Source organism: Procambarus clarkii, chromosome 16 (assembly GCF_040958095.1).
Source record: "Procambarus clarkii isolate CNS0578487 chromosome 16, FALCON_Pclarkii_2.0, whole genome shotgun sequence".
Taxonomy (NCBI): domain Eukaryota; kingdom Metazoa; phylum Arthropoda; class Malacostraca; order Decapoda; family Cambaridae; genus Procambarus; species Procambarus clarkii.
In genome coordinates, this window is record NC_091165.1 from 28,089,790 (window position 1) to 28,112,729 (window position 22,940).

At 37.1% G+C, this 22,940-nt stretch overlaps 1 protein-coding gene across 8 annotated transcripts; it reads left to right on the top strand.

Annotated features, from left to right (window-relative positions):
• Positions 1-1,553: 1,553 nt before the first annotated feature.
• Positions 1,554-22,519, top strand: LOC123760010 (solute carrier family 40 member 1). 8 transcript variants are annotated; one of them, XM_045745353.2, is made up of 14 exons: positions 1,562-1,654; positions 3,961-4,305; positions 9,237-9,473; positions 10,254-10,390; positions 10,995-11,109; positions 12,435-12,559; positions 13,248-13,362; positions 14,394-14,596; positions 14,883-15,090; positions 16,166-16,275; positions 17,545-17,881; positions 18,202-18,400; positions 19,141-19,254; positions 20,148-22,519. In XM_045745353.2, exons 2-13 carry the CDS (start codon positions 4,233-4,235, stop codon positions 19,241-19,243), a joined length of 1,962 nt encoding a protein of 653 aa, XP_045601309.2. In that variant the 5' UTR covers positions 1,562-1,654; positions 3,961-4,232; the 3' UTR covers positions 19,244-19,254; positions 20,148-22,519. The 8 variants fall into 8 exon arrangements, with proteins under 8 accessions (XP_045601313.2, XP_045601309.2, XP_045601308.2 ...); XM_045745352.2 differs by having other exon boundaries at positions 19,141-22,519; XM_045745356.2 differs by having other exon boundaries at positions 3,961-4,301; positions 19,141-22,519.
• Positions 22,520-22,940: the final 421 nt, after the last annotated feature.

Consider the following 22,940-nt stretch of genomic DNA (forward strand, 5'->3'; position numbering starts at 1 on the left):
ATCCTTGGTGATATTTAGCGCCCTCTTGATTATCCCGTACATTTGATGGTGCTACATAGTCTTACCGGTTTGGTGCCTTCTTTTGATAATTATTTACTTATAAATTACATTTATAAATAATATCTATAATAATAGTAACATTTATAATTACAATAATTTATAATAGTAATTATAATATTATGTCAATAGTATTGTAATAATAGTAATAATATAATTTATTAAATCTATAATAGATTTAATAAACCCATTACAACTAATAACTAATTTTATGTTCAATTATTTAAAATTACACTAATACATTTACGAAAGTAATTAGTTATATTAATCATGGTATTAAAATCGTAAGACTTTGGGGGTTCCGGTGGTGCACCCCTACGCCAGGTCAGTTACAGGTACATTAATTAATTGTAATTAAATTTGACAATACACAAAGATTAGATTAATGCACATATTCATCTCTCCTTCATCTCTTCCTTCACATTCTCTCTCCCTCAATTTCTCTTTCAGAATATGCAGCATGTGCACCCAGCAAACACACATCGTAACCACAATGTTATTTTTACTGTTGTTACTTTGATGCAATGTTAAACAAAAAAATGTTGCATTGTGTACAGCTGAAAAGTATTCTGAAAACTCTGTGGAAACCCAAACCCCTATTTTAGGCTAAACAGGCCTCATGGGTTGTTGTAATAGGAGCCAAAACTAATTTTGGAGTTGGTTGCCATTATAGGGGTCGACCCGACCTCCCCATTAAAAAATCAACATGAAAATTTGCCTAAGGCTGACTACAAGCATATGGCCTCCAACCTCGCTCACACAAATCTCCTTGCAGATTGGTTCAAGAATTGGACCACAATTAAGTCTCCAAACTGAACAATTTACATCTGTGGTGAGCCAGTTATATATTAAATATGCATCCAACACCCGTGCAGTAGGCGGCAGTGGAAAATTTAAGTCATATGCATGCTCTACATACAGTAAGGAAACTTATATTTGGTTAGGATTTCTGGTAGACCAGATTTTGAATTAAGTACGTACATCTTTTTTTAACATTTGCAATAAAATTCTCTAAATTCTGAAATTTGTCAATATTCAACTACATAGTGGCGTAAGGTATGTAAACAGTTTAGTTTAGTCCATTTATTATGCACCCCATACTCTTCCTGTGGGCGGTAGTGGAAAAGGTTACAGAATCAGAGTTAAATTTACATTTTGCTACACCCATTTGAGCAGGTGGTGTAAACTCCCAGAGGTACTTGTAGTCTAGCAGAGCTGGTGTGGATGTTGAGAATCTCATGACCTTGATACTGAAGGTCGTGTTAATTTAACTAAACAGTTCTTTCGTTTGGATGCTCATGGCATTTTTATTACAATGTGCAGATAAAATGGACTATCATGCCTATTACTACAATGTCCAATAGAAGAAATTTGTTGTACTATAGAGCAATAGTAACATATACATATGTATATCTTATATATGAGTACCCCGCCTCGTGGCCCACCGTCCCTCGTGGCCCACCGTTTTCTGTAGTGGTTGCAAGGTGTTGTGTTGTGTCAGTGTGAGGCGTCAGTGTGGCCGGGTCAGTGTGGTCCACTGTGCCGCCTGGGACGGTCTCTCTCACCTCTAGTCCTCACACTTGTTTCTCGCTAACAGGTCAGTCACCGTCACGTGTTACATAATAAGGGAAAATAAATGTTTTAGAAAGGCTGGGTCCAAGAGTTAATAACTCGATTCTGCAGGCACAAATAATAAATCAGCAGACTTACGTCTGTTCTATATAACCAGTGTTCGAGGTACCTTTTTTTGCAGTGTCATTAGTGTATGTTTACAAAGGTGAAATGCAAGACCACAGGGCTAACGCTACTCAAGGGGGCCTGACGGCTGAGTGGACAGAGCTCGAGACTCGTAATCCTAGGGTACGGGGATCGATCCCCGGCGATGGCGGAAACAAATGGGAAGAATTTTTTTCATCCTGAAAAAAGTGATGTACTTGTTCACTTAAGAGTAAATAGGTACCTGGGAGTTAGACAGCTGTTACGGGCTGCTTCCTGGGTGTGTGTGTGTGTGCAGGGAGGGGGGGGATAATAAAAAAAAAATAATAATTTAATTGATTGACAGTTGAAAGGCGGGCCGAAAGAGCCAGAGCTTAACCCCCACAAGCACAACTAGGTGAATACAATTAGGTATCGACGTCAGACCCCCAACCTACATACATTAAATATTGCTGTAAATAATGAATTTAAAAATTAAAAAGTCCACTAATGAATGTCAACCCACAAACTCACACTAAACATAGAAAAGACCGACTACATCTTATTTGGAAGCAAATCAACAAATACAATTCAGCTTCAGATAGACAATGTTAACATCAGCACTAAAATTATGGAAAGTTCCTTGGCCTATACTTATGTACTCTCATAAACCCAATGTACTTTGTATATATATAAATAAATAAAAAATAAAAAATGAATACTGCAGACCATACATGACTGGGGTGATCTCATCGAAACCTACTACTACTACTCCGGGCTACTCATGCCCGTGCCACCTCTTGGGTGGCTTCATCAATCAATCGAAACCTTAAAATGCTGAATAATTTGGAGGATATTGATCCAGACGACTTCCTTAATAGGTCAGATGTAACACAAGAGGCAACATCTTCAAGCTCAACAAGCAACAATGTAGGACAGAAAACAGGCGATGCCTTACTCATAAACCTACGGAAAAAGAAACCGCTGAATCATTCCTCCAGTTCAAAATCAAACTGGATAAAATCATCACGAAAAACGGGGGTGCCCGTTGACAAGTCGTCGGCTTCCTGTCTCTGTCGAGGCCACTAGAGATAGTGACCTCAGGCAAATTTTGTTCTCAGATAAATCCTGTATGATATGTGCAGTTTTGCAAAAACGTTTTTTTTCCTCCTAATGACTGCAAGTGATGGTGTTGGCAGACGCAGAAAGGAATGCAATTTCCCAGAATACAACCCGACAGCAGTTGCATATCTTCCGGTACCTATTTACTGGTAAGTGAAAGCAAAGTGCCGAACAATATTTTTACCATCAGGGTTTCGAACCCAGGATTTCTGTCAGCGAAAGCGAATCCAACAGTACTTCGTCGATGTTCTATTAATGGTTGGCGATGATGATTGATATATTTATAGCCGGCGGTGAAGATCAGTGTTGTATTTACCTGAGGGCCCACTAACACTAGTGGCTTCGGCGAGGGGAGGAAGCCAGCGGCTTGTCAAAGGTCCCTCTATTTGTACTGATAATTTTTTCCAACTGGATTTTAACATTTAACATAGTTTTAGCATTTATGGCTTCTACGGGTAAGTAGATTATAACCCTGATGGTGACAATGCATTTCCTTTCGTCCTCTGTGTTTGCATTGTTTTTAGCCATGAGGCCCTCTACTGTTCCTGGTACGAGAGTTGACTTAGTTCTGGAATGAATTTTGTCGCCTGGTGTTGAACGTTGTACAAAACAGCTATGTCCTGAAGATGACGTCTCCATGCTTGGATTCAATAGTCCAAGTGGAAGCGCATCAGGAATTTTACATTTGAATAAATACCTTCTTTTCCTTAAAATCAAAGGTACGCTTGATTACACATAGGGTTTAGTTATATATATTTTTTTTACCGCTACTCCTACCGGCTGTGCAACTTTCAGTGAATGGTGGATCCTAACTCCAAGGTTCTTTCCTGGTTTGTGATGTCTGGTTTGCAGTGTTGTTACCCCCTGTGACCTTCAACTGTTCCTGGTATGGGAGAATTGACTTAGCTCTGGAATGATTTTGTTGCCATTGTGACACAATGTAGCAATTATATTATGAGTAATGTAATCGTTCCAAATTCTCAGAAGTTTTTGTGCAGGACTGTTAATTCCACATAGCATACTCCTACGAATTCTAACTCTACATTAATCCTAGGTCTACTAATCACAATTAATCTCTCTTCACAGGCATCACCAAGGACTCCGTGAGATAACCTAATAAATGTTGGTCAATTTGACAAAGTCAGGAGAAGCTTGTAATACAAGTCATCAATTCACGGATCGTAATCTTACAGGCTATTCATGTCGTGCCACCTCTTGGGTGGCTTAATCTATATCAGTCGGATCGTAATCAAATTCGAATAGTGGTTCAGTACCGACTCTCGAGAGATACCACAGATCTTTATCACCGTCGTTCATTCATCAGCGTGCATCATTACACCGGAACGAATGGCGGCTTGATGGAGAGGGTACTTGAATCCGAATCCGAATATATACAGGACAAGACACCCATTCGGGAGAGCATTGAAGTGAGTAAGTATATTAACCTGGGTACCTACAGTTTATTTACATAAATAATATACCGAAAATCCTATGGAGTAATTTAGTAAAGCGATTGGAACCTAACATAACATAAAGGCCAAGATATGAGTTTAAGACGAAGGAAGACCCGGTCGGGGTCCGAATTCGGCTCAAAAATCACGCTCAGGGGTCAAATTTCCAACATTTCAGATATTTTGAAAACTGCAGGGGGGTTTGGGTAAAAACACCCATCGCCGTTTTCAGTAATTGGCATATTTTCGGTATAAAAATTCGTAATTTGAAAATGAAAATAGGTGCAGAGAGTCAGAATTCGGCTCAAAAATCACGCTCAGGAGTCAAATTTCCGACATTTCAGATATTTTGAAAACTGCAGGGGGGTTTGGGCAAAATATGACCCATCGCCGTTTTCAGTAATTGGCATATTTTTGGTATAAAAAGTCGTAATTTGAAAATGGAAATAGGTGCAGAGAGTCAGGATTTGGCTCAAAAATCACGCTCGGGAGTCAAATTTCCGACATTTCAGATATTTTGAAAATTGCAGGGGGGTTTGGGAAAAATGACCCATCGCCGTTTTCAGTAATTGGCATATTTTCGGTATAAAAAGTCGTAATTTGAAAATGAAAATAGGTGCAGAGAGTCAGAATTCGGCTCAAAAATCACGCTCAGGAGTCAAATTTCGGACATTTACGATATTTTGAAAACTGCAGGGGAGGTTTGGGCAAAATATGACCCATCGCCGTTTTCAGTAATTGGCATATTTTCGGTGTAAAAAGTAGTAATTTGAAAATGAAAATAGGTGCAGAGAGTCAGAATTCGGCTCAAAAATCACGCTCAGGAGTCAAATTTCGGACATTTACGATATTTTGAAAACTGCAGGGGGGTTTGGGCAAAATATGACCCATCGCCGTTTTCAGTAATTGGCATATTTTCCGTATAAAAATTCGTAATATGAAAATGAAAATAGGTGCAGAGAGTCAGAATTCGGCTCAAAAATCACACTCAGGAGTCAAATTTCCGACATGTCAGATATTTTGAAAACTGCAGGGGGGGGGGGGGTTTGGGCAAAATGTGACCCATCGCCGTTTTCAGTAATTGGCATATTTTCGGTATAAAAAGTCGCAATTTGAAAATGAAAATAGGTGCAGAGTCAGAATTCGGCTCAAAAATCACGCTCAGGAGTCAAATTTCCGACATTTACGATATTTTGAAAACTGCAGGGGGGTTTTGGGCAAAATGTGACCCATCGCCGTTTTCAGTAATTGGCATATTTTCGGTATAAAAAGCCGCAATTTGAAAATGAAAATAGGTGCAGAGTCAGAATTCGGCTCAAAAACCACACCCAGGAGTCAAATTTCCGACATTTCAGATATTTTGAAAACTGCAGGGGGGTTTGGGCAAAATATGACCCATCGCCGTTTTCAGTAATTGGCATATTTTCGGTGTAAAAAGTCGTAATTTGAAAATGAAAATAGGTGCAGAGAGTCAGAATTCGGCTCAAAAATCACGCTCAGGAGTCAAATTTCGGACATTTACGATATTTTGAAAACTGCAGGGGGGGTTTGGGCAAAATATGACCCATCGCCGTTTTCAGTAATTGGCATATTTTCGGTGTAAAAAGTAGTAATTTGAAAATGAAAATAGGTGCAGAGAGTCAGAATTCGGCTCAAAAATCACGCTCAGGAGTCAAATTTCGGACATTTACGATATTTTGAAAACTGCAGGGGGGTTTGGGCAAAATATGACCCATCGCCGTTTTCAGTAATTGGCATATTTTCCGTATAAAAATTCGTAATATGAAAATGAAAATAGGCGCAGAGAGTCAGAATTCGGCTCAAAAATCACACTCAGGAGTCAAATTTCCAACATTTCAGATATTTTGAAAACTGCAGGGGGGGGTTTGGGCAAAATGTGACCCATCGCCGTTTTCAGTAATTGGCATATTTTCGGTATAAAAAGTCGTAATTTGAAAATGGAGATAGGTGCAGAGAATCGGAATTCGGCTCGAAAATCACGCTCAGGAGTCAAATTTCCGACATTTCAGATATTTTGAAAACTGCAGGGGGGTTTGGGCAAAATATGACCCTTCGCCGTTTTCAGTAATTGGCATATTTTCGGTGTAAGAAGTCGTATGTCTTAATAGATTACTTTGAAACCCGTATCAGTCAATAAACAAAAAATTGGGATACTCGTATTACAAATTCGCTACTTTTAGACCGTCAGCTCGCTACTTTTAGCAATTTGAATCTGGCAACCCTGGGTCGGGAGGGTAAATAGGAGCAAGGAGTTGAGAATGGCTGACTCACTGACCATGCGCTGGCTTAATTAGTGGGGCTGCCTCGCTCTGCTTCCTTTACTAGCACGCAGAGGAGGCAGCCCTGTAAGTTGCCTTCCTCTTTCTTGCCCAGAAATGTGGCAACTGCGTCACTATTGGGTCTTGTAGCTTATTTCATCTTTTACTACTGTATTGTTTACCATTTTATCTTTAAGTAATTTGTATGTAAATTATTTTAAGTCATCAAGATTGTAACTTGCTTAGCTAAATGAATTGTGAGGACCAGTCCCTGAGCCCATTATGTGCCTCTGTAACCCTTTCCACTACCGCCCACAAGATGGGTATGGAGTGCATAATAAATGAATTAAACTAAACTAACTAAGTTTTGCCTGAAACGCTTTAGTAATAATGGTATCATTTGTATGTGTAACCTCCTGGACCTCCAATTGTCCCTTCATCTTCTAATATAATAATAATTTATTGTGTCGGGGGACAGGCAGCCAGTATATACATGTATAGGCTTATACCAAGGTCCCATCACCCCCAGGGTCGAATTAAGTCGAGAACAAACCTGACTGTACTGTACTACAAAGACCCTAATTAGGGCCCTGGTAAGGATTTATATTCTTTGTACACACATTCTTAAGAATAAAAATTAATATTATTATTATTATTATTATTATTATTATTACCAGTACTGTATTATTATAATCTATATCTGCAGCTCGACTGAGGGTACTGAGGTTCAACCCCTGGCAAAAAAGAAATGGTTTTATATATTTCCTTTTACCTGATATCTCTGTTCACTTAGCTGTTAACCTATACACCAGTTGACTGACAGTTGAGAGACGGGACCAAAGAGCCAAAGCTCAAGCACAACTAGGTGAGTACAGTACTGGTATGTACCCAAGAGTTTGGCAATTGTGACTTGTGTCCTGGGGATCGTCAGTAGTTGGCCTCTAGGGACCTTGTTAAACTTAAGCCTAAGTCTTCCTGTCCCTGACATCGGAAATTATTATGGATTGATTTCCCTTTTCTTCATTAATCTGCTGCATGTTGGTGATTTGATAGTTGTGATATACATTGTTATACCCTATATGCAAAGCCTTGTGGACTTCATGTAGATTTCTTTTTAAGGACGCGATATAATTTTCGCTTCGTATTTTACCATAAATCTTGGTTTCATCTGCAAATTTTATAATATGGTTTGTAATATTCTCATCTATGTCATTGATGTATACAACAAAAAGGGTTGACCCCAAGATGGTACCTTGCGGTAGCCCACTTACCACATTTCTTCACTCGGATTCATTTCCATTTATGATGACCCTATGCTTTCTTTGTTTAAGCCATGGTCTTATCCATTTTAGTACATTGCCATTTATATCATATGCTTGTGATGAGTAGTAGCAATGACATTAAATGGCATAAATTTTTGGTTCTATCATATACTGTATTGTAGTTTGATAGCCACAGAAATGTTGATGTATCTAAGATTGTTAATGAAGTAAAAGAAGGGTTTATGTACCACCCCATTTGGGAAAGTTTCCTTGTTAGAAACTCCCAGTTTGAATAATGAACCCTTGCCTTACATAAACTAAGAATGTCTATATTGGATGTAGACCCATGGCCTGTACTATGCTTTGTAGATAAAGTATAGAATAGGATGACAACTGGTAATGCAGGAGCACAGCAATGATCATGTTTTTCTTGTATCAAGTACATTATTTAAGGTCCTGACAGCATAATGGTTGATGCCATTGGTACACAACAGAAAGATCCCAGGTTCAGTCCCAGGAGCATGACAGAAACATTTGGAGAAACATTCCATTTCACCTAACAGTAAAAAAATACTGTACCTGGAAATTAGTCAACTATTGTGGGTTTCTTCTTGGGAAATGTCAGCAGATGATCTATGGGGACCTTGATAAGCCTAACAGTCTTCCTGCCCATGATTATGGGAATGGTAAACAACATATCAGTGTCCAGTAGGTACAGTATGTGTCTCTTCACACCCAATATGGTGTGCTGGCAGAGTATAAAACCCACCTAATCTAACTCAGTCCACCCAACCCATCCTAACCTAACATAACCTAGCCCAGCCTAACCCAATGATATACTGTATACAGTTTTCATAATTAAATGCAAACTTTGCTGAAATGCCTGTGTACGATTTGACCATACTCCTTTGCAAATAATGCAGCACCCTTCAACCAATAAACAGTATTCACAATCCTTGGGCTAATTAAGGATTTCTTATTCAGATTTTTCTCAAATTACCCAAAAAGGTTCTTGGAGTTTTCCAGTATTGTATAGCCAAAGCTGATGTAGCTAAAACTAATCAGTGTTATCAACACTAATAAGTGAGGACATTTTCTGGACTCACTGCTGTGTTCTTTGGATCAAATCATTGGGCATTGTACAAAATCATTGTTTATTTTAATATACTGTAATTTTAAAAGTTACATTATAAACCTATCACAAAGTCAGTTGCAAAGTTTAGTTTAATACTGGAAATAGAACTGCCTAACCAATCCTAGCTTTCTGAATCCAAAATAAGTGTCTAATTACTTGTAAAGTCTGTATTTTTTTTGGCCAGTGCTGTTGTATCAATCTTTAATTAATGTACCAGTACTGTATTCTACTTCAGGTTATGGCAAAATGTCTGGAGAGGATCTTCATATGATAGGAATATCAGTGGCTAGTGCCCCTGAAGATGATGCTGGAACAGAAAAAGAAATTCAGAAACCATTGAACAGTGCCATCAAGAGTACATCTACTGACCACATAAACACTCCCAGAGAAATTTACAGAAAGCTGGAGGACTCTGGAAAAGATGATACAGAGTATACTACTACCAAAGTTAATAATATTGCTGAAGCATATGGTGAGAAATATTTTGGAATAAGATTTTTAAATTCTGTACAATATTAAGTCTATAAACTTGTTTTGCCTATACAGTATTCTAAATGTTACATGATCTAAGTTCAATATTGTATTTCTAACTTATTGAATTGACAATTTAAAATCTTGAAGAGATAAGAAATTCAGTCATGGAGATTTCTTGAAAGCTTGATGATAGCTATTTATTTATTTTTATTTATTTATTTATTTATTTATTTATTTATTTATTTATTTATTTATTTATTTATTTATATACAAGAAGGTACATTGGAGGTTAAGAGAGAACATAGAAATGAAGTTCATTTTACATTCTTGTAAAGCCACTAGCACGCATAGCGTTTCGGGCAATTTAAAATCTGGAAGTCTGTAACTGAAGCATGGAAGTTAAAAAAGGAAGTAGTAACTGAATGTAGTATTGTATTAATTTATTTATTTTTATTTATTTTATTTTTAATCATTTAAACATTTACAAACATATTCAATTTGTTTTGTAACAATTTTATGTGTAAATGCTACATTTGTGCTAAACCACATAAGACATTGTTTTGGATAGGTTTTAAAACTAAGAAAATAGTTGTGGTATAAAGGAAGGCAGTTGGTCAGCCACCCAAAATTTGGCTTTTTGATGGTCAGTTTTGGACAAATCAGGCTGGTCCATGTTCCTTTTTGTAGTCCTTGACTTTTCTTCTGGTGAATGTGCCTGTATAGTGGGCTCAACAATTCCTGTTCATTGGTTTGCCACCTATTTTTTCCTATTTTTCAGAAAAATCTGATGAAAATGGGAGTGGAAACTGTTGCCAGAGATGCTGTTCGGCAACTTTCAAAGTGTATGTCTCGCATTTCCTCTCGTCTTGGGGAGATCGCATGTGGATGTTTGCTGGTGGTCTTTTCCTCCTTGAAGTATGTGTGTTGCTCTGTACAGTACTTTGCTATTAAAACCAGAAACAAAAGAATATATATATGATACAGCAATGCTGTATTGCAGTTTTGTAGGCCTGCTTGCCCTTAATCCCCTAAAGCTGGTTTTTGTCATTTTTGGTGACCTCTAACTTATAAGTTTTCTTCAAATTTATTCATTCTTCGATTTAGCTATAATGCTAACCTAATCTGTATGCACAGACCAGTTCATTGAATCTTCCTCATTTTGTACTGGGGAGAAATGAATTTTCATTTCTTGTTGCTTGATGAAATTAAATATAGTATGTGAAATCTGTTTTGTGGAAATTATTACTACTACATTTCAGTTAAAAGATGTAGAGTAATTATTTAAGGTCTATGATCCTCAGCAACTTATTAAGATACTGTACTTACTGGTTCTTTAAGTGGATTAAAAATGTGTTTAATAACTTTTGGTAAGAATTATATGGTATGAATTTCAAAAGTAGTTTATGAATACAATTACAAATCAAAAACTTCAAAAATGGTTGTACATTTGCAAATGAGTTAAAAACATGGTATATGCTAGTAAAACTGAAAGAAAAATTGTTACATTATGATATTTTAGATCACTCCAGGATCCTTGCGCCTTGCTGCAGTGTATGGGGCAGCTCTTGCACTAACAATCATAATTTTGGGTTCTCCAGTTGGTCGTTGGGTGGACCGCACATCAAGGCTAACCGGTAAGTTTAATGTTTCTCAGTTCCACCACTTAAAAGATGTTTGAAAGAATATTCATTGTTAGATATGTACTCTGGCTCTTAGGGCTCCTACCTCCAAGCTATTGTATTTTGTGCATTTTTTTAGTATGACTTGCAGAGCCATCTATTGTTGTAAGAGCTAACACTTCATAATCTGCTCCACAATGCTGGCCACTACATTCTAATACATAATTATAAACTTCACATTTAAAATGTCAGGAGTTTAGAAGTTTATGATTTAACCTTCTTAAGATTAAATTAACTCTTTTGCTGCCACACCTTAGTTTCAGCCCTTGTTCCCATTTTTGGGAAAAAATCAAATGCTGAATGTAATGAAATGACCCTTCTGGTGGACTAATCAATACCTTCCAGAGCTATAGCACTGGGAGTGTCAAGCCTTAAGGAATTGCACAAGTCCTGAAATCCACCTGAGCCTGTCAAGAACCAGGACAAGAATCTGGCTCTCTTTACAAGGTAAGGAGGGATTGGAAGTTGGATATCAACACTAAAATGAACAAAAGTCCTGTATAAGTGCATCAAAATAAACAGCATCTTGAAGGAGTTTAAAACCCTAAGGTAAAAAAACAATCATTGCTGCTGGGTAAATACCTCACCCGTGATGCATCTGGCCACCAGATGGTAGCCTAGGCCACCTAGAGTCCCAGTTTGTCAGCCAACTCATTCAAGTACCTTTTCCCCGACCTGAAACACCACCTAACACTTATGAGAGGAGGGGAATAGGGTTTGTACAGGGAGCTGCCGAGTTACCCACCATAAAAGGGTGTTTCTTTATATTCATTGCCTTATTAGCAGAGACCAGCTTTTCTGGAAAGGAAACAAAGAGAATAATAAAGCAGAATAAAACATAAAAGATAAACTGGACTGACACGAGAGGAGGATTCGGGACCAAACAACTCTGTGCCAAATACAGTACACTGCTCAAGTGTCATGAGGGGAAGGCAGAAGAATACTCACCAAGCTCAAACATTGTTTAAAATATATGTACAGTATCACTGTAACTGTGTGTTCTGCGTGAACATGAAACAGGCTTTTAGTTATTATATTTTATGGTACAGTACTATGTGCAGAATCTTATTACTGTAACTTATTTAACCGATATTTTACACTGTAAGGAATTGCATAGTTGTGATGAAAATGTGACCCTGTGAATCTCTTGGCCCACCACATGTACAGTACTGTATAGCCTTACTGACCACACTGTTGTCAGGGAACCCTGACCTAAGGTCAAGCTGCAGGACTAGTAAAACTCTCAAGAGCTGACAAGACTTATTGATTCTCCTTCACAGCTGCCCAGCTGAGTTTGAGCTTACAGAACATCATGGTGTGCTGTTGTGCTGCCCTTCTGGTTATCATCACTACACAGCAACACATATTTACTGCTTGGGATGGCTGGTCACTCATTGTTGCTGAGGTGAGTTGCAAGTAACACAGTTATTGGTTTAAGTGCTTTTACAACAATCAATGTTTTAATATTTAGACAACTTGAGGTTATCTTGAGATGATTTCGGGGCTTTTAGTGTCCACCCTCAGGAAGCAGCCCGTGACAGCTGACTAACACCCAGGTACCTATTTTACTGCTAGGTAACAGGGGCATAGGGTGAAAGAAACTTTGCCCATTGTTTTTCGCCGGTGCCTGGGATCGAACCCGGGACCACAGGATCACAAGTCCAGCGTGCTGTCCGCTCGGCCAACCGGCATGCTTCTTTCTGAAAGATTCAAATGATCAGGTGATATTGGTAAGATGCAAATTGATCTGGCTAGAATTATGGTAAGTTTTAAGTTAAACTGGAAGGTAGATTAGTAAATTTAGATTGGCTAGCATATTAGTAGCTTCCAAGCTTTTCTGGGGGTAGCTGGATAACTTTAAATTTGTTGCATAAATTGGTATGTTTTCAAGTTGATTTGGCAGCATTTTTAGCCAGTTTAATATTCAATAATAGAAGTAGATTTGTATTATAGTACATTGTTTTAGATTCAGAGCTACAAATGACAGTGTGATAACTTTTAGGTCTTGATACAGCTGGTGGACTACTTATGATTGAAAATACAGCATAGTATACTTAATCACAGGAGGCTGATGTACTTTACCTGTTTTTCAGGGCTTTGTGATACTAACGGCATGTTTAGCATGCATTGGGTCGTTAGGATCAAAACTTTCCATTGAGAAAGACTGGATTATTGTCATCTGTGGCAAAGATAAGAATGAGCTGGCAAGTATGTATGCAATCTTCTTTAATTATTAATGTTATCTTAAATTTCATATTTCTAATATTATATAAATACATTGGCTGAGCTGCATTAAGGCAACACTTCCAAAGGCATACTGATCCTCTGCACATTATCAGGATTATGGCATAGTCAAGACATGATTCAAACAGTACCAGTGCTATGAGGGCACATATATATCAAATAAGGTCCATGCAAGAACATGTATACATATATATAAATGTGGTGGGAGTCACCGAGTAACAAGCCACCTGGTAAGAATTAAATGTATTTAGAAGTGTTTGTTTTCAAGTTTAAAATAATTAGAGTCCAGTAACGTCACTCATATGACCAAATGGAGCCTTGAATATTCTAACTAGCAACAACCCAAAATATCACCAGTACCCCCTTGACCCCAGCCAGTGGTAGCAGCACCACTGTAAGGCAGAAACCTTACAGTGGTATCTGCCTGTCTGCCCAAGATCACTAACCTAGCATACATTCTGGCTGCTTCTAGCAGGTTGGGTTAAGTTCTTGACCTAAGTGGGACCTTAGTACTATGCTTGAGGAGCAGGTGAATAGATGGTTTTCTATATGCAAATCCTGCTAAAGTTTGGAGTTAGTCTTTTGAATCCTTGTTCATATATATTATGCACCTTTTTATGCAGTCAGCTTTTGTAGAGTTGGAGTGTGTGAGATAACCTCTCTACCTTCTCCCTGACCCTACATGAGTGGACTAAAGCCTAGCCTTTGTATTGTTTTGAGTGAACCATAAAATACAATGTTTTATTGAGCCTTGTCAAATAAATGGGCTCTATTTAATTTATGCTAAGCATAATTCTGTAAGTATAATATGTGTTTATATGTTATGGTGTTGAAGATTTATGATGTATATTCAGTATATGAAATAAATTCTATAATTTCTAAACAATGTGCTTAAATTACACAAGTAACTGGCAATGTCTTCCATTGAAGTAAAATAAAATGTAGATAAAGATGAGAGAATTCAATTATTTTATTATAATATATTATTCTTTCAGAGGTTAACAGTGTATTGAGGACAGTCGACCTTAGTACTGAAGTCCTAGCACCTATAATTGTAGGTGTGATCATGACTGCCTTTGGGATGGCCGTTGGTGGTATAGCAATTGCCAGTTGGAATGTGGGTTCCCTCTTCGTGGAGTATGGCTTGCTGCACCATCTCTTTTATTCTAATGCTGACCTTCAAAAGCCAAAGCTAAAAGTAAGAAAGAAGGCAAAACTAAACAAGGTGCTGTAATACCAGACATAAAAGAAAATGCTGTATGGGGAAAATTCTTATGTCTGTAGCAATTCTCTTGTGAGAAATATTAGTCTTCAAATGAATGTACAGCATTTGTCTCACTCTGTGACTGGTAAAAAATATATTTATAGCTAAAATGAATGTAAAACTTACCATTGAACTGACTTAATCTGTGATTAATTTTAATCTTAGCAAGAATGCTAAATGAGTTCCATTTAACTAGAATACTATAAGTTTTATTTTACAGGAGAGCATATCAAATGCAGAAGAAAATACTGAAGAATCACAGGGTATCGATGAAACGAGCAAATTCAAGAAAATACGTACAGTATTGAGGCGTCTTATGTCAGCATGGGGAGCCTGGCTTGTCTACATGCAGCACCCAGTGAGAGATGCTGGACTTGCTCTTGCTCTTCTGTATATGACAGTTTTAGCTTTTGATAATTATTCTAGAGGTAAGTTTTACATATAATGTATGTTGAACATTTCAGATGGTGGGGGAATCTTTACTAAACACACAATACTGTACTCCCGGTTTGGTGCCTTCTTTTGATAATTACCTTACCTTACAATACTGTACTTATATATATCTATACAGTATACACTTTTGTTGCTGAATATTGTCATTCAACATGGGGACATCTTGATCGGAGAAATGGAGTGTTGCATTAGCAGTGTGGGGTTGTATGCTGATGCAAAATAGTCCACATGAGAAACAATATGTTTTGCATACTCCTTGGAAAGGTTTATTATTAAACTGCTACTTTGTTTGGATTAGATAAGATGATAGGGTCTACTCAACAACACAGTTAAAGTCCCTGAATGTGGACAGCTGAGAGAACTAAACCCAGAGAAGGCAGAGGGGGGAAACCAATACAAATTGTTGGAATATGCTAGACCACTGAATGTGGAGAGTTAAGCACTCAGTGCTAACAACATGATCATTAACTCCATGATGTTAAAGTGAACCTATGCTAATGCCAGGGACCAACATCCCTGACCCATCTTGGGCATACCAGGAAAACACATCAAGAAAGTTGTCCTAGAAGCCACCAAGAAACTGAACTTTAAAAACCTATAGAAAAAACTCTTAAAGCAGCAAACTCTGCAAAGCTCGAGGATATTTCACACGGAGATCCATGAGCCAGTGACACACATGCAAGCAAAGAAAACTTTAGAATTCCTTGAGTCAGATTCAACTCGGTGCAAACACCACTGAGACAAAATGGGGTTCTTCTGAAAATGTTCTCAAACATCCAACATATAATGTGGCATGAAGAACAAGGTCAAGTGGTAGCCAAGTCAAACCAAGGAGACTTAGCAGGGGGTGGCTGCCCTTATATTCCACACAAGGTCCAACAAGGCTCTGTGAAGAAAACTGAACTTCCAAAACTCCTCCGATGCTAAATCCTAAAACTTGAGCTATGCTAGAATATGTAAAAATTCAAGATACAGTATATAAATCTGCAAACAGGTTTAGATATAATTTTAAATAATGCCCCTTTAAAATCGATGTTGTATTTTTTCCAGCATTCGTGTATGACTCTGGTGTTCCTGAGAACATCCTTGGTGTTTTGACAGCTGTTGCCTCATTGTTTGGCATTTTTGGCTCTTTAGCATCTCCTATTTTAAGATCTAAGGTTAGTGTTTTTCAGCCATATGCAGAAATATCTTTACAAACTTTACAATATTCAGAGAGAATACATGAGAGAGAAGATTTGAAATGTCATGGTTGAAATTTTGAGGGATGTCAATATTTAATGTGAAAGATGGACACAGTAGGTTGTGAATACTGTACCGAGATGCCAGTGTGTCTGCAGGGAAGGAAAACTTGTTGGGTGCAAGAGGGAAAGTATACATGTACTGGGTACATGTATATTACACGTATACATGAACATTCTTATTACGAATGTCACCATGTGTTTCAGTATAGAATTGTAAGCGAGTTGACATGAAATATGTAGATAAAACTGGTCATTCTTATTTTCACTTTGTAATATTTAATGTACTTTATGATACATATATTACTTTAACATTTTGTATATTTTATTTACATAAATTAAGTGAAATAAAGGTGAATGAAATGGTTGGCTGCCCAGTTCATTTGAGCTGTGACTTCCTAGCATCTGTCTTGGTGTTTTAGTCACTCCTTTTTCTGGTCTCATTTAGTTGGAATTGGAAGGGGAGGGAGATTTTCTTTGCCCGTCCTGGGCTCTAGGGGTTATCTTGAGATGATTTCGGGGCTTTTTTTTAGTGTCCCCGCGGCCCGGTCCTCGACCAGGCCTCCACCCCCAGGAAGCAGCCCGTGACAGCTGACTAACACCCAGGTACCTATTTTACTGCTAGGTAACAGGGGCATAGGGTGAAAGAAACTCTGCCCATTGTTTCTCGCCGGCGCTTGGGATCGAACCCAGGACCACAGGATCACAAGTCCAGCGTGCTGTCCGCTCGGCCGACCGGCTCCCGGTCAGTGGGGGTAGTATTTTCATCTTTGGATGCCTCTTTTTATTTTTCCCCAGAATGGTCTATCTTTGTTGAAATTAGTAATGTCCAGGAAGTTCCTAGTACTGTATATACAGTGCTGTTGGGATGCTTGAAAAATTCTTGTGTACTGTATCTGGTGTCTTTTTGTTGTAGTACCCAACTACAAAATCCTGCCTTTGGATACAATGGGATCTTATTTCAGGGAGCAGCCAAATTATTAGCTCAGAAAGGTTTAATTCATATTAACGCACGGTCATATTTTAGTTTCACTTAGAAAGAAAGGCAGCTTAAGAGACTGTTGATAGTTGTCCTTACCTTAATGGACATTTTCTAAAAGGCATATTATATACAGTGCACATTTGATTTTGGTTAATGTAAGTGCTTTCTATTGTTGTGTGTTAACTACATGTTCTCATTTCTAACAGATAGGTGTTACTAACACAGGATTAGTTGGGTTTGGATCTGAAACTTTGTGTTTGACCCTGTGTGTGGCTTCCGTCTTCGCCCCCGGAAGTCCTTTTGACGTCTCGGCTCTCTTGCGCATTGGTCAGAGCTCAACAGACTTAACAAATTCCACCTTAACCACTCCTCCATATTTCACACTAAATTTAACTACTCCACCAAGTGATATTATTGAGACTGAAATTGTAAGCTTAAATGCAACCAAATGGATAAGAGATGAGTCAAGCACTGGAGCTACAGAAGAGACTGAATACATGTTTGTGATTCTTCTTCTGACTGGCATCATAACTTCAAGATTCGGTGAGTACGTAAAGGGACATTGCTCAGTAAATTGTGTTTTTAGATTTGGGTAGACATACATATGTAGATAGGCTTAGATTTGGATCATTAAGTTTTGTGTGCTTATCTCATGGAAGGCCAAGCTATAATTTAAATTTTTCTCTTCTTTTACCACATCGTGCCAATTGTTGGTTGTTTCTAATTATAGTACACTGTATATGTATTTAATTATATACCATATTTATATTGACTTTCTCAGAGCTTACTCATATCAACATGCAAACACACACATTTTGATGAGCAACTTATAATAGAAAATCTTTTTGTAATACTGTTTATAGGATTGTGGGTGGCAGATCTGACAGTGACGCAGATCCTACAGGAGGAAGTCGAGGAAGGTCACAGGGGGGCCATTAACGGTGTGCAATCCTCTTTAAATCAGGCGCTCAACCTTCTGCGCTCCATCCTTATCATCATCCTTCCCAGAAGAGAAACTTTTGGCTTTCTCGTTATCCTGTCGTTTCTGTTTGTTTCAACTGCGTAAGTTATTTTATACAATGGTCGTTTTCATTGCACTTTTACAAAGTGCAATTTGTTAAAGCTGAAACTAGGTAAATCCTTATTAAACTAGTAGTAAATCTGTTGAATAGACATTTATCAGTAGTTTCAAAGCCTCGTATGACAGAGAATACATACTGGGAAAACAAGACACTATGAGCTTAGCGCACTAATTTTGATTATATTGAATTTTTTCACATTTTCCTAATATATATAATGAGTTTACCCAGGAGCCACTAACACTAGTGGCCTCACTGAGGACAGGAAGCCAGCAGCTTGTCAAAGGTCCCCGGTTCTCTTGATCTTTTCCAGCTGTACAGTACTTTGAAAGTTTGCAGCATTTTGGCCTTTACGGCTTTGCGGGTAGGCGGTTCCATGAGTTAACACTTTGGGTGAAAAAGTATCTCCTGTTCTCATTTCTACATTGTGGCTTGTTGAGCTTGAAATCATTTCTCCTTGTTTATGTTACATCTGACCTTTTGAAGAAATTTTCCAGATCAACGTCCTCCAAATTGTTCAGTATATTAAGTTTCAATAAGATCCGCCCTGTCATGCCTAGTTTGCAGTGTTGTTAGCCTGGTGGCCCTGAACTGTTCCTGATACACGAGTTGACTTGGCTCTGGAATTATTTATTTTGCCCAGTGTTATTTGTTTACATTTATTCAGGTATAACTATATTGCACATCCAAGTGTTGAATAATAAAGATTATAATTTGGTACAGGTGGATATTGTTTGCAGCATATGCTCGCAGACATTCAACATCGACTCCAATGGACGCTGTAATTACCCCTGAAGCAGAAGAGCTCACACCTGCTACAGTATAGATACCTCATAGGTTTGTATTTTGATATTGTGATATTACTGAAGTTTCCAAGTCAATATTTTAAAGCATTAAAATACTTTGTGATTGGTGAGTGAATGCAGTTTACTTGGAGAAAGTAACCAATGAAAATAATGTATATGTTAACTCATGCAGAATACTGTACATTACACTTGGTCTATGATGGGACTGGGATATTTCTGTGGATGGTTTACTGGTGTGTGTGTGTGTGTGTGTGTGTGTGTGTGTGTGTGTGTGTGTGTGTGTGTGTGTGTGTGTGGGGGTGGGTGGGTGGTGGTGGTGGTGCTAATCCTGAGTCTTGAGTGATGCTGCTCAATGTGGAAAGCTATGTGATGAGGATTTTAAGTCACTGAATATCCTTAGTATTTGTAGGTACAGTATCATTTTCATTATTATTCCTCAGTTGTTTGGCAATGTCTCCCAACCCAATGAAAGTGCATAATCATGAGGAATGCCTTCTACTGTGTTCTTCTTGTTTCCTAAATACTTGAACCTCGGTTATTCTGATTTCTAAATGGATCAGACAAAATTCTAATTATCCAGATTTTTATAATGTTACTGCATATTTAAATTTACATTTTATGTTTTTTATGTATTTTTGATATCAAAATATTCACAAATATGTTCTGTGTTTTGAGCGTTCTTTTATTTTCTGACCGTAATAAAAAATGAATGATCTCCATTACTCATATCTACTAATGGGCCAAACAGGATTTGACCTCAATTAACCTAAATAATTAAGAAACCACTGTAACTGAATCCATGATGTTCATAATCTCTGTCCATTTAAGATTATGTCTAGTAATAGGCTGGGTGTGTTTGTGTATGTGTGTGTATTATCTCTGATATTCCTATACTGTAATGCTGAACAAACTACACTTTTTCAGATGATGGCATGTGCTCATTCCTTATCAATTATTTTAACCTGGAAAGAGGAAATGCATCCTTTTTTCTAATATCTTTTTTAAAGCCAATATTTCAGTGCAATATATTATAATTCAAGTGTCGTCTTTGAGGAACATAATGTTTCAAGTTTGACATTTGCTCTTATTTAGAGTTGGCTTGAAACTGATAGCTGTAAAGTTTTTAACCACTGAACCTTCACGAGATAAAGCATCATCTCGTATACTGTACATGTAATTTTCATTATTTGCCGATGTAGACCTGACCAAATGTAAACTGTCAACAAAATTATTCGCACACCCTCCGTCACTATGTGATGGAGTGCGAAAAGATACGTGAATTTAGAGACAATTCTATAACCAATGTTCCAACGATGTGTAAATATTTCATTCAAAATGATCTGCTACCAGAAATTTTAGCCAAATATCCCCAGTTTGCTAACTGTAGGTAGTAACTGAGTGATTGTAACCTATCCACCGCTGCCCACTGGATGGGGGGCGGTGTGCAGGACAAACATATCAATTGTGACACTAGCTCTCCACATATGTCAGTTGCTTAATTTAGAAACTGTACTTGTGGTCGATCTCATACCCATTGTTGATGTGACAACTTGTACTGAATTTTGTAACTAGCTCATCAAGATTGTAACTTGCTTAGCTAAATGAATTATGGGGTTCAGTCCCTGAGCTCATTATGTGCCTCTATAACCCTTTCCACTACCGCCCACAAGATGGGTATGGGGTGCATAATAAATGAACTAAACTAACTACTGTACATGTAAATATATATCGAGATAAAACATTTGTAACTAGATTTAATGCTATTAAAAGGGTAAAGGGACCTTTAACTAGTCTGGTGGCACAGTGCTAATACTGTACATGCCCTGTGTCTCACAAGTGATTTGGTCTGGGTTCAAGTCCTGGCCGGCGAGGATTGACTAGGTGTCAATCCTTAACTGTTTACTTTTGTTTACCCAGCAATATTTGGGTACCTGATTGTTAACCAATTGGTGGGTTGTGTTCTTGGGAAAACTGGTGGGTTAAAGCTTACTATGTGCTATGGTAAGGGAAAACTCTCAGCCTGCTAACAAGAGCCAGAATTCGTCTGTTCCTGTACCCTCCTGTGTACAAAAAAAAAAAGTAAAATTTATACATTTTATTTGGTAAATCTTATCAAATTTAACTGTGATGAGCTCAATTAAATATTGAATATTTATGTTTGTCATGGGGATGAGTTGCTGGAAAGCTTTTGGTAATCTAAAATGTGTAGTACAATATAGTTAAGAACCTCATGGGACATAGGACGAGTCCCAGGACTAAGAACTGCATTACAGTGCTGTACATAATTACAGTACATAAATAATAAAAAAAATTATTTATATACAAGAAGGTATGTTGGGTTTATGAGTGCACATAGCATTAAATGTTTTTACATTCTTGTAAAACCACTTGCATGCATAGCATTTTGGGTAGGTCTTAATCTATCAGATAATTTTAAGTAGGTAATTTCTAGCAAAATTGAAAAAATGTTTACAGATACATAATAAGAAAATTTTACAAAGCTTAGTACGTACGTTAATGTAAAATTTGAAGGTTGTCAACAGGTACATTGTAGCATATTTTTGAGGATTATTTAAAGGTATAATGTAATAAAATATGCATTCAATATAACAATATAGCTGCAGTTTAAGCAGTAAAGTACACATACTGTACAGTACTGTATATGTAAAGTAAAATATGAGGTTAATAACCAAAATGCAAAATAGCAAAATAGCACACAATTTATTGTAACCATAATACAGCCGAGTACAGTATATGGAAAGATTAGTTAAACATGAGGAGCAGAGTGAAGAACTTGTAAAAAAATATAACCAAATGTAAAAAATTAGGACTTTAAGCAGTGAAAAAACTTAATTTCATATAGAAGCAACCTGCACTAAATCCTTGCACAGAGTACCAGGTGATTTAATATACTGTATGTACTTAAGTACTATAACCATTCTTACTGTACCTGTACATTAGTTGTGGTAATCCTCACTCCGTGAATTGTTGGAAATGTGGTAATGATGATTTTTAAATGTTTCTGAACACCGAGAAGCTGACCAAACACAGGGTGTTGTGTACAATATATTTATGACTCATTTGCAAAGTATAAAATAATAATTGAAGTAATTATTTACAGTACTGTAAATAGTACAGTACAGTATTTTCTAAAGAGAGCTATTTTAATCATTAATTGTATGATACAGTACTATTTTCTGATACTACAGTACTTTTATTTTCAGAGGCATATTGTAAACCTGAGTAATTATATAAATTTATAGCATCATATTTTTGTAATAAATGTTTATAATGTTTATCGAGATTTTTAATTTAACCAGAGTACTTAATTAAATAAAACATGTCCAAATAAAATTGTATTTAAACTAATTATTCAAAATTTACATTTATTACATTTAATAAACAATAATTTATTATAATATATACAATTATAATATATAATTATAATTACAATTATAATATTTAATAATTACAATTATTTAAAAAATTAATACGTATATGATAAGATTTAGAATTAAAAGCTGTATATCTATCACTAGATTACTATTCCTTTGGTATCCCTACTAAGTATACCTTATAATTTTTTCATGTTATTGTTTCCTAAGCCAGGACCACTCAACCACTTCCCTAAACAAGCTATTGGCTGCTCCCATTAGAGCATAAATTCAGACTGGGTAAGTGTAACTTGTCAACTCATCCCAGAACCAAATTGAATAT

What these genes read in the sequence shown, in the direction of transcription:
- LOC123760010 (XM_045745352.2), top strand. Translation starts at nt 4,233, where the DNA reads ATGGAGAGGGTACTTGAATCCGAATCCGAATATATACAGGACAAGACA. An exon ending in GGTCACTCATTGTTGCTGAG is followed by an intron (nt 12,560 to 13,247) that starts GTGAGTTGCAAG and finishes CCTGTTTTTCAG; the next exon opens with GGCTTTGTGATACTAACGGC. An exon ending in CTCCTATTTTAAGATCTAAG is followed by an intron (nt 16,276 to 17,544) that starts GTTAGTGTTTTT and finishes CATTTCTAACAG; the next exon opens with ATAGGTGTTACTAACACAGG.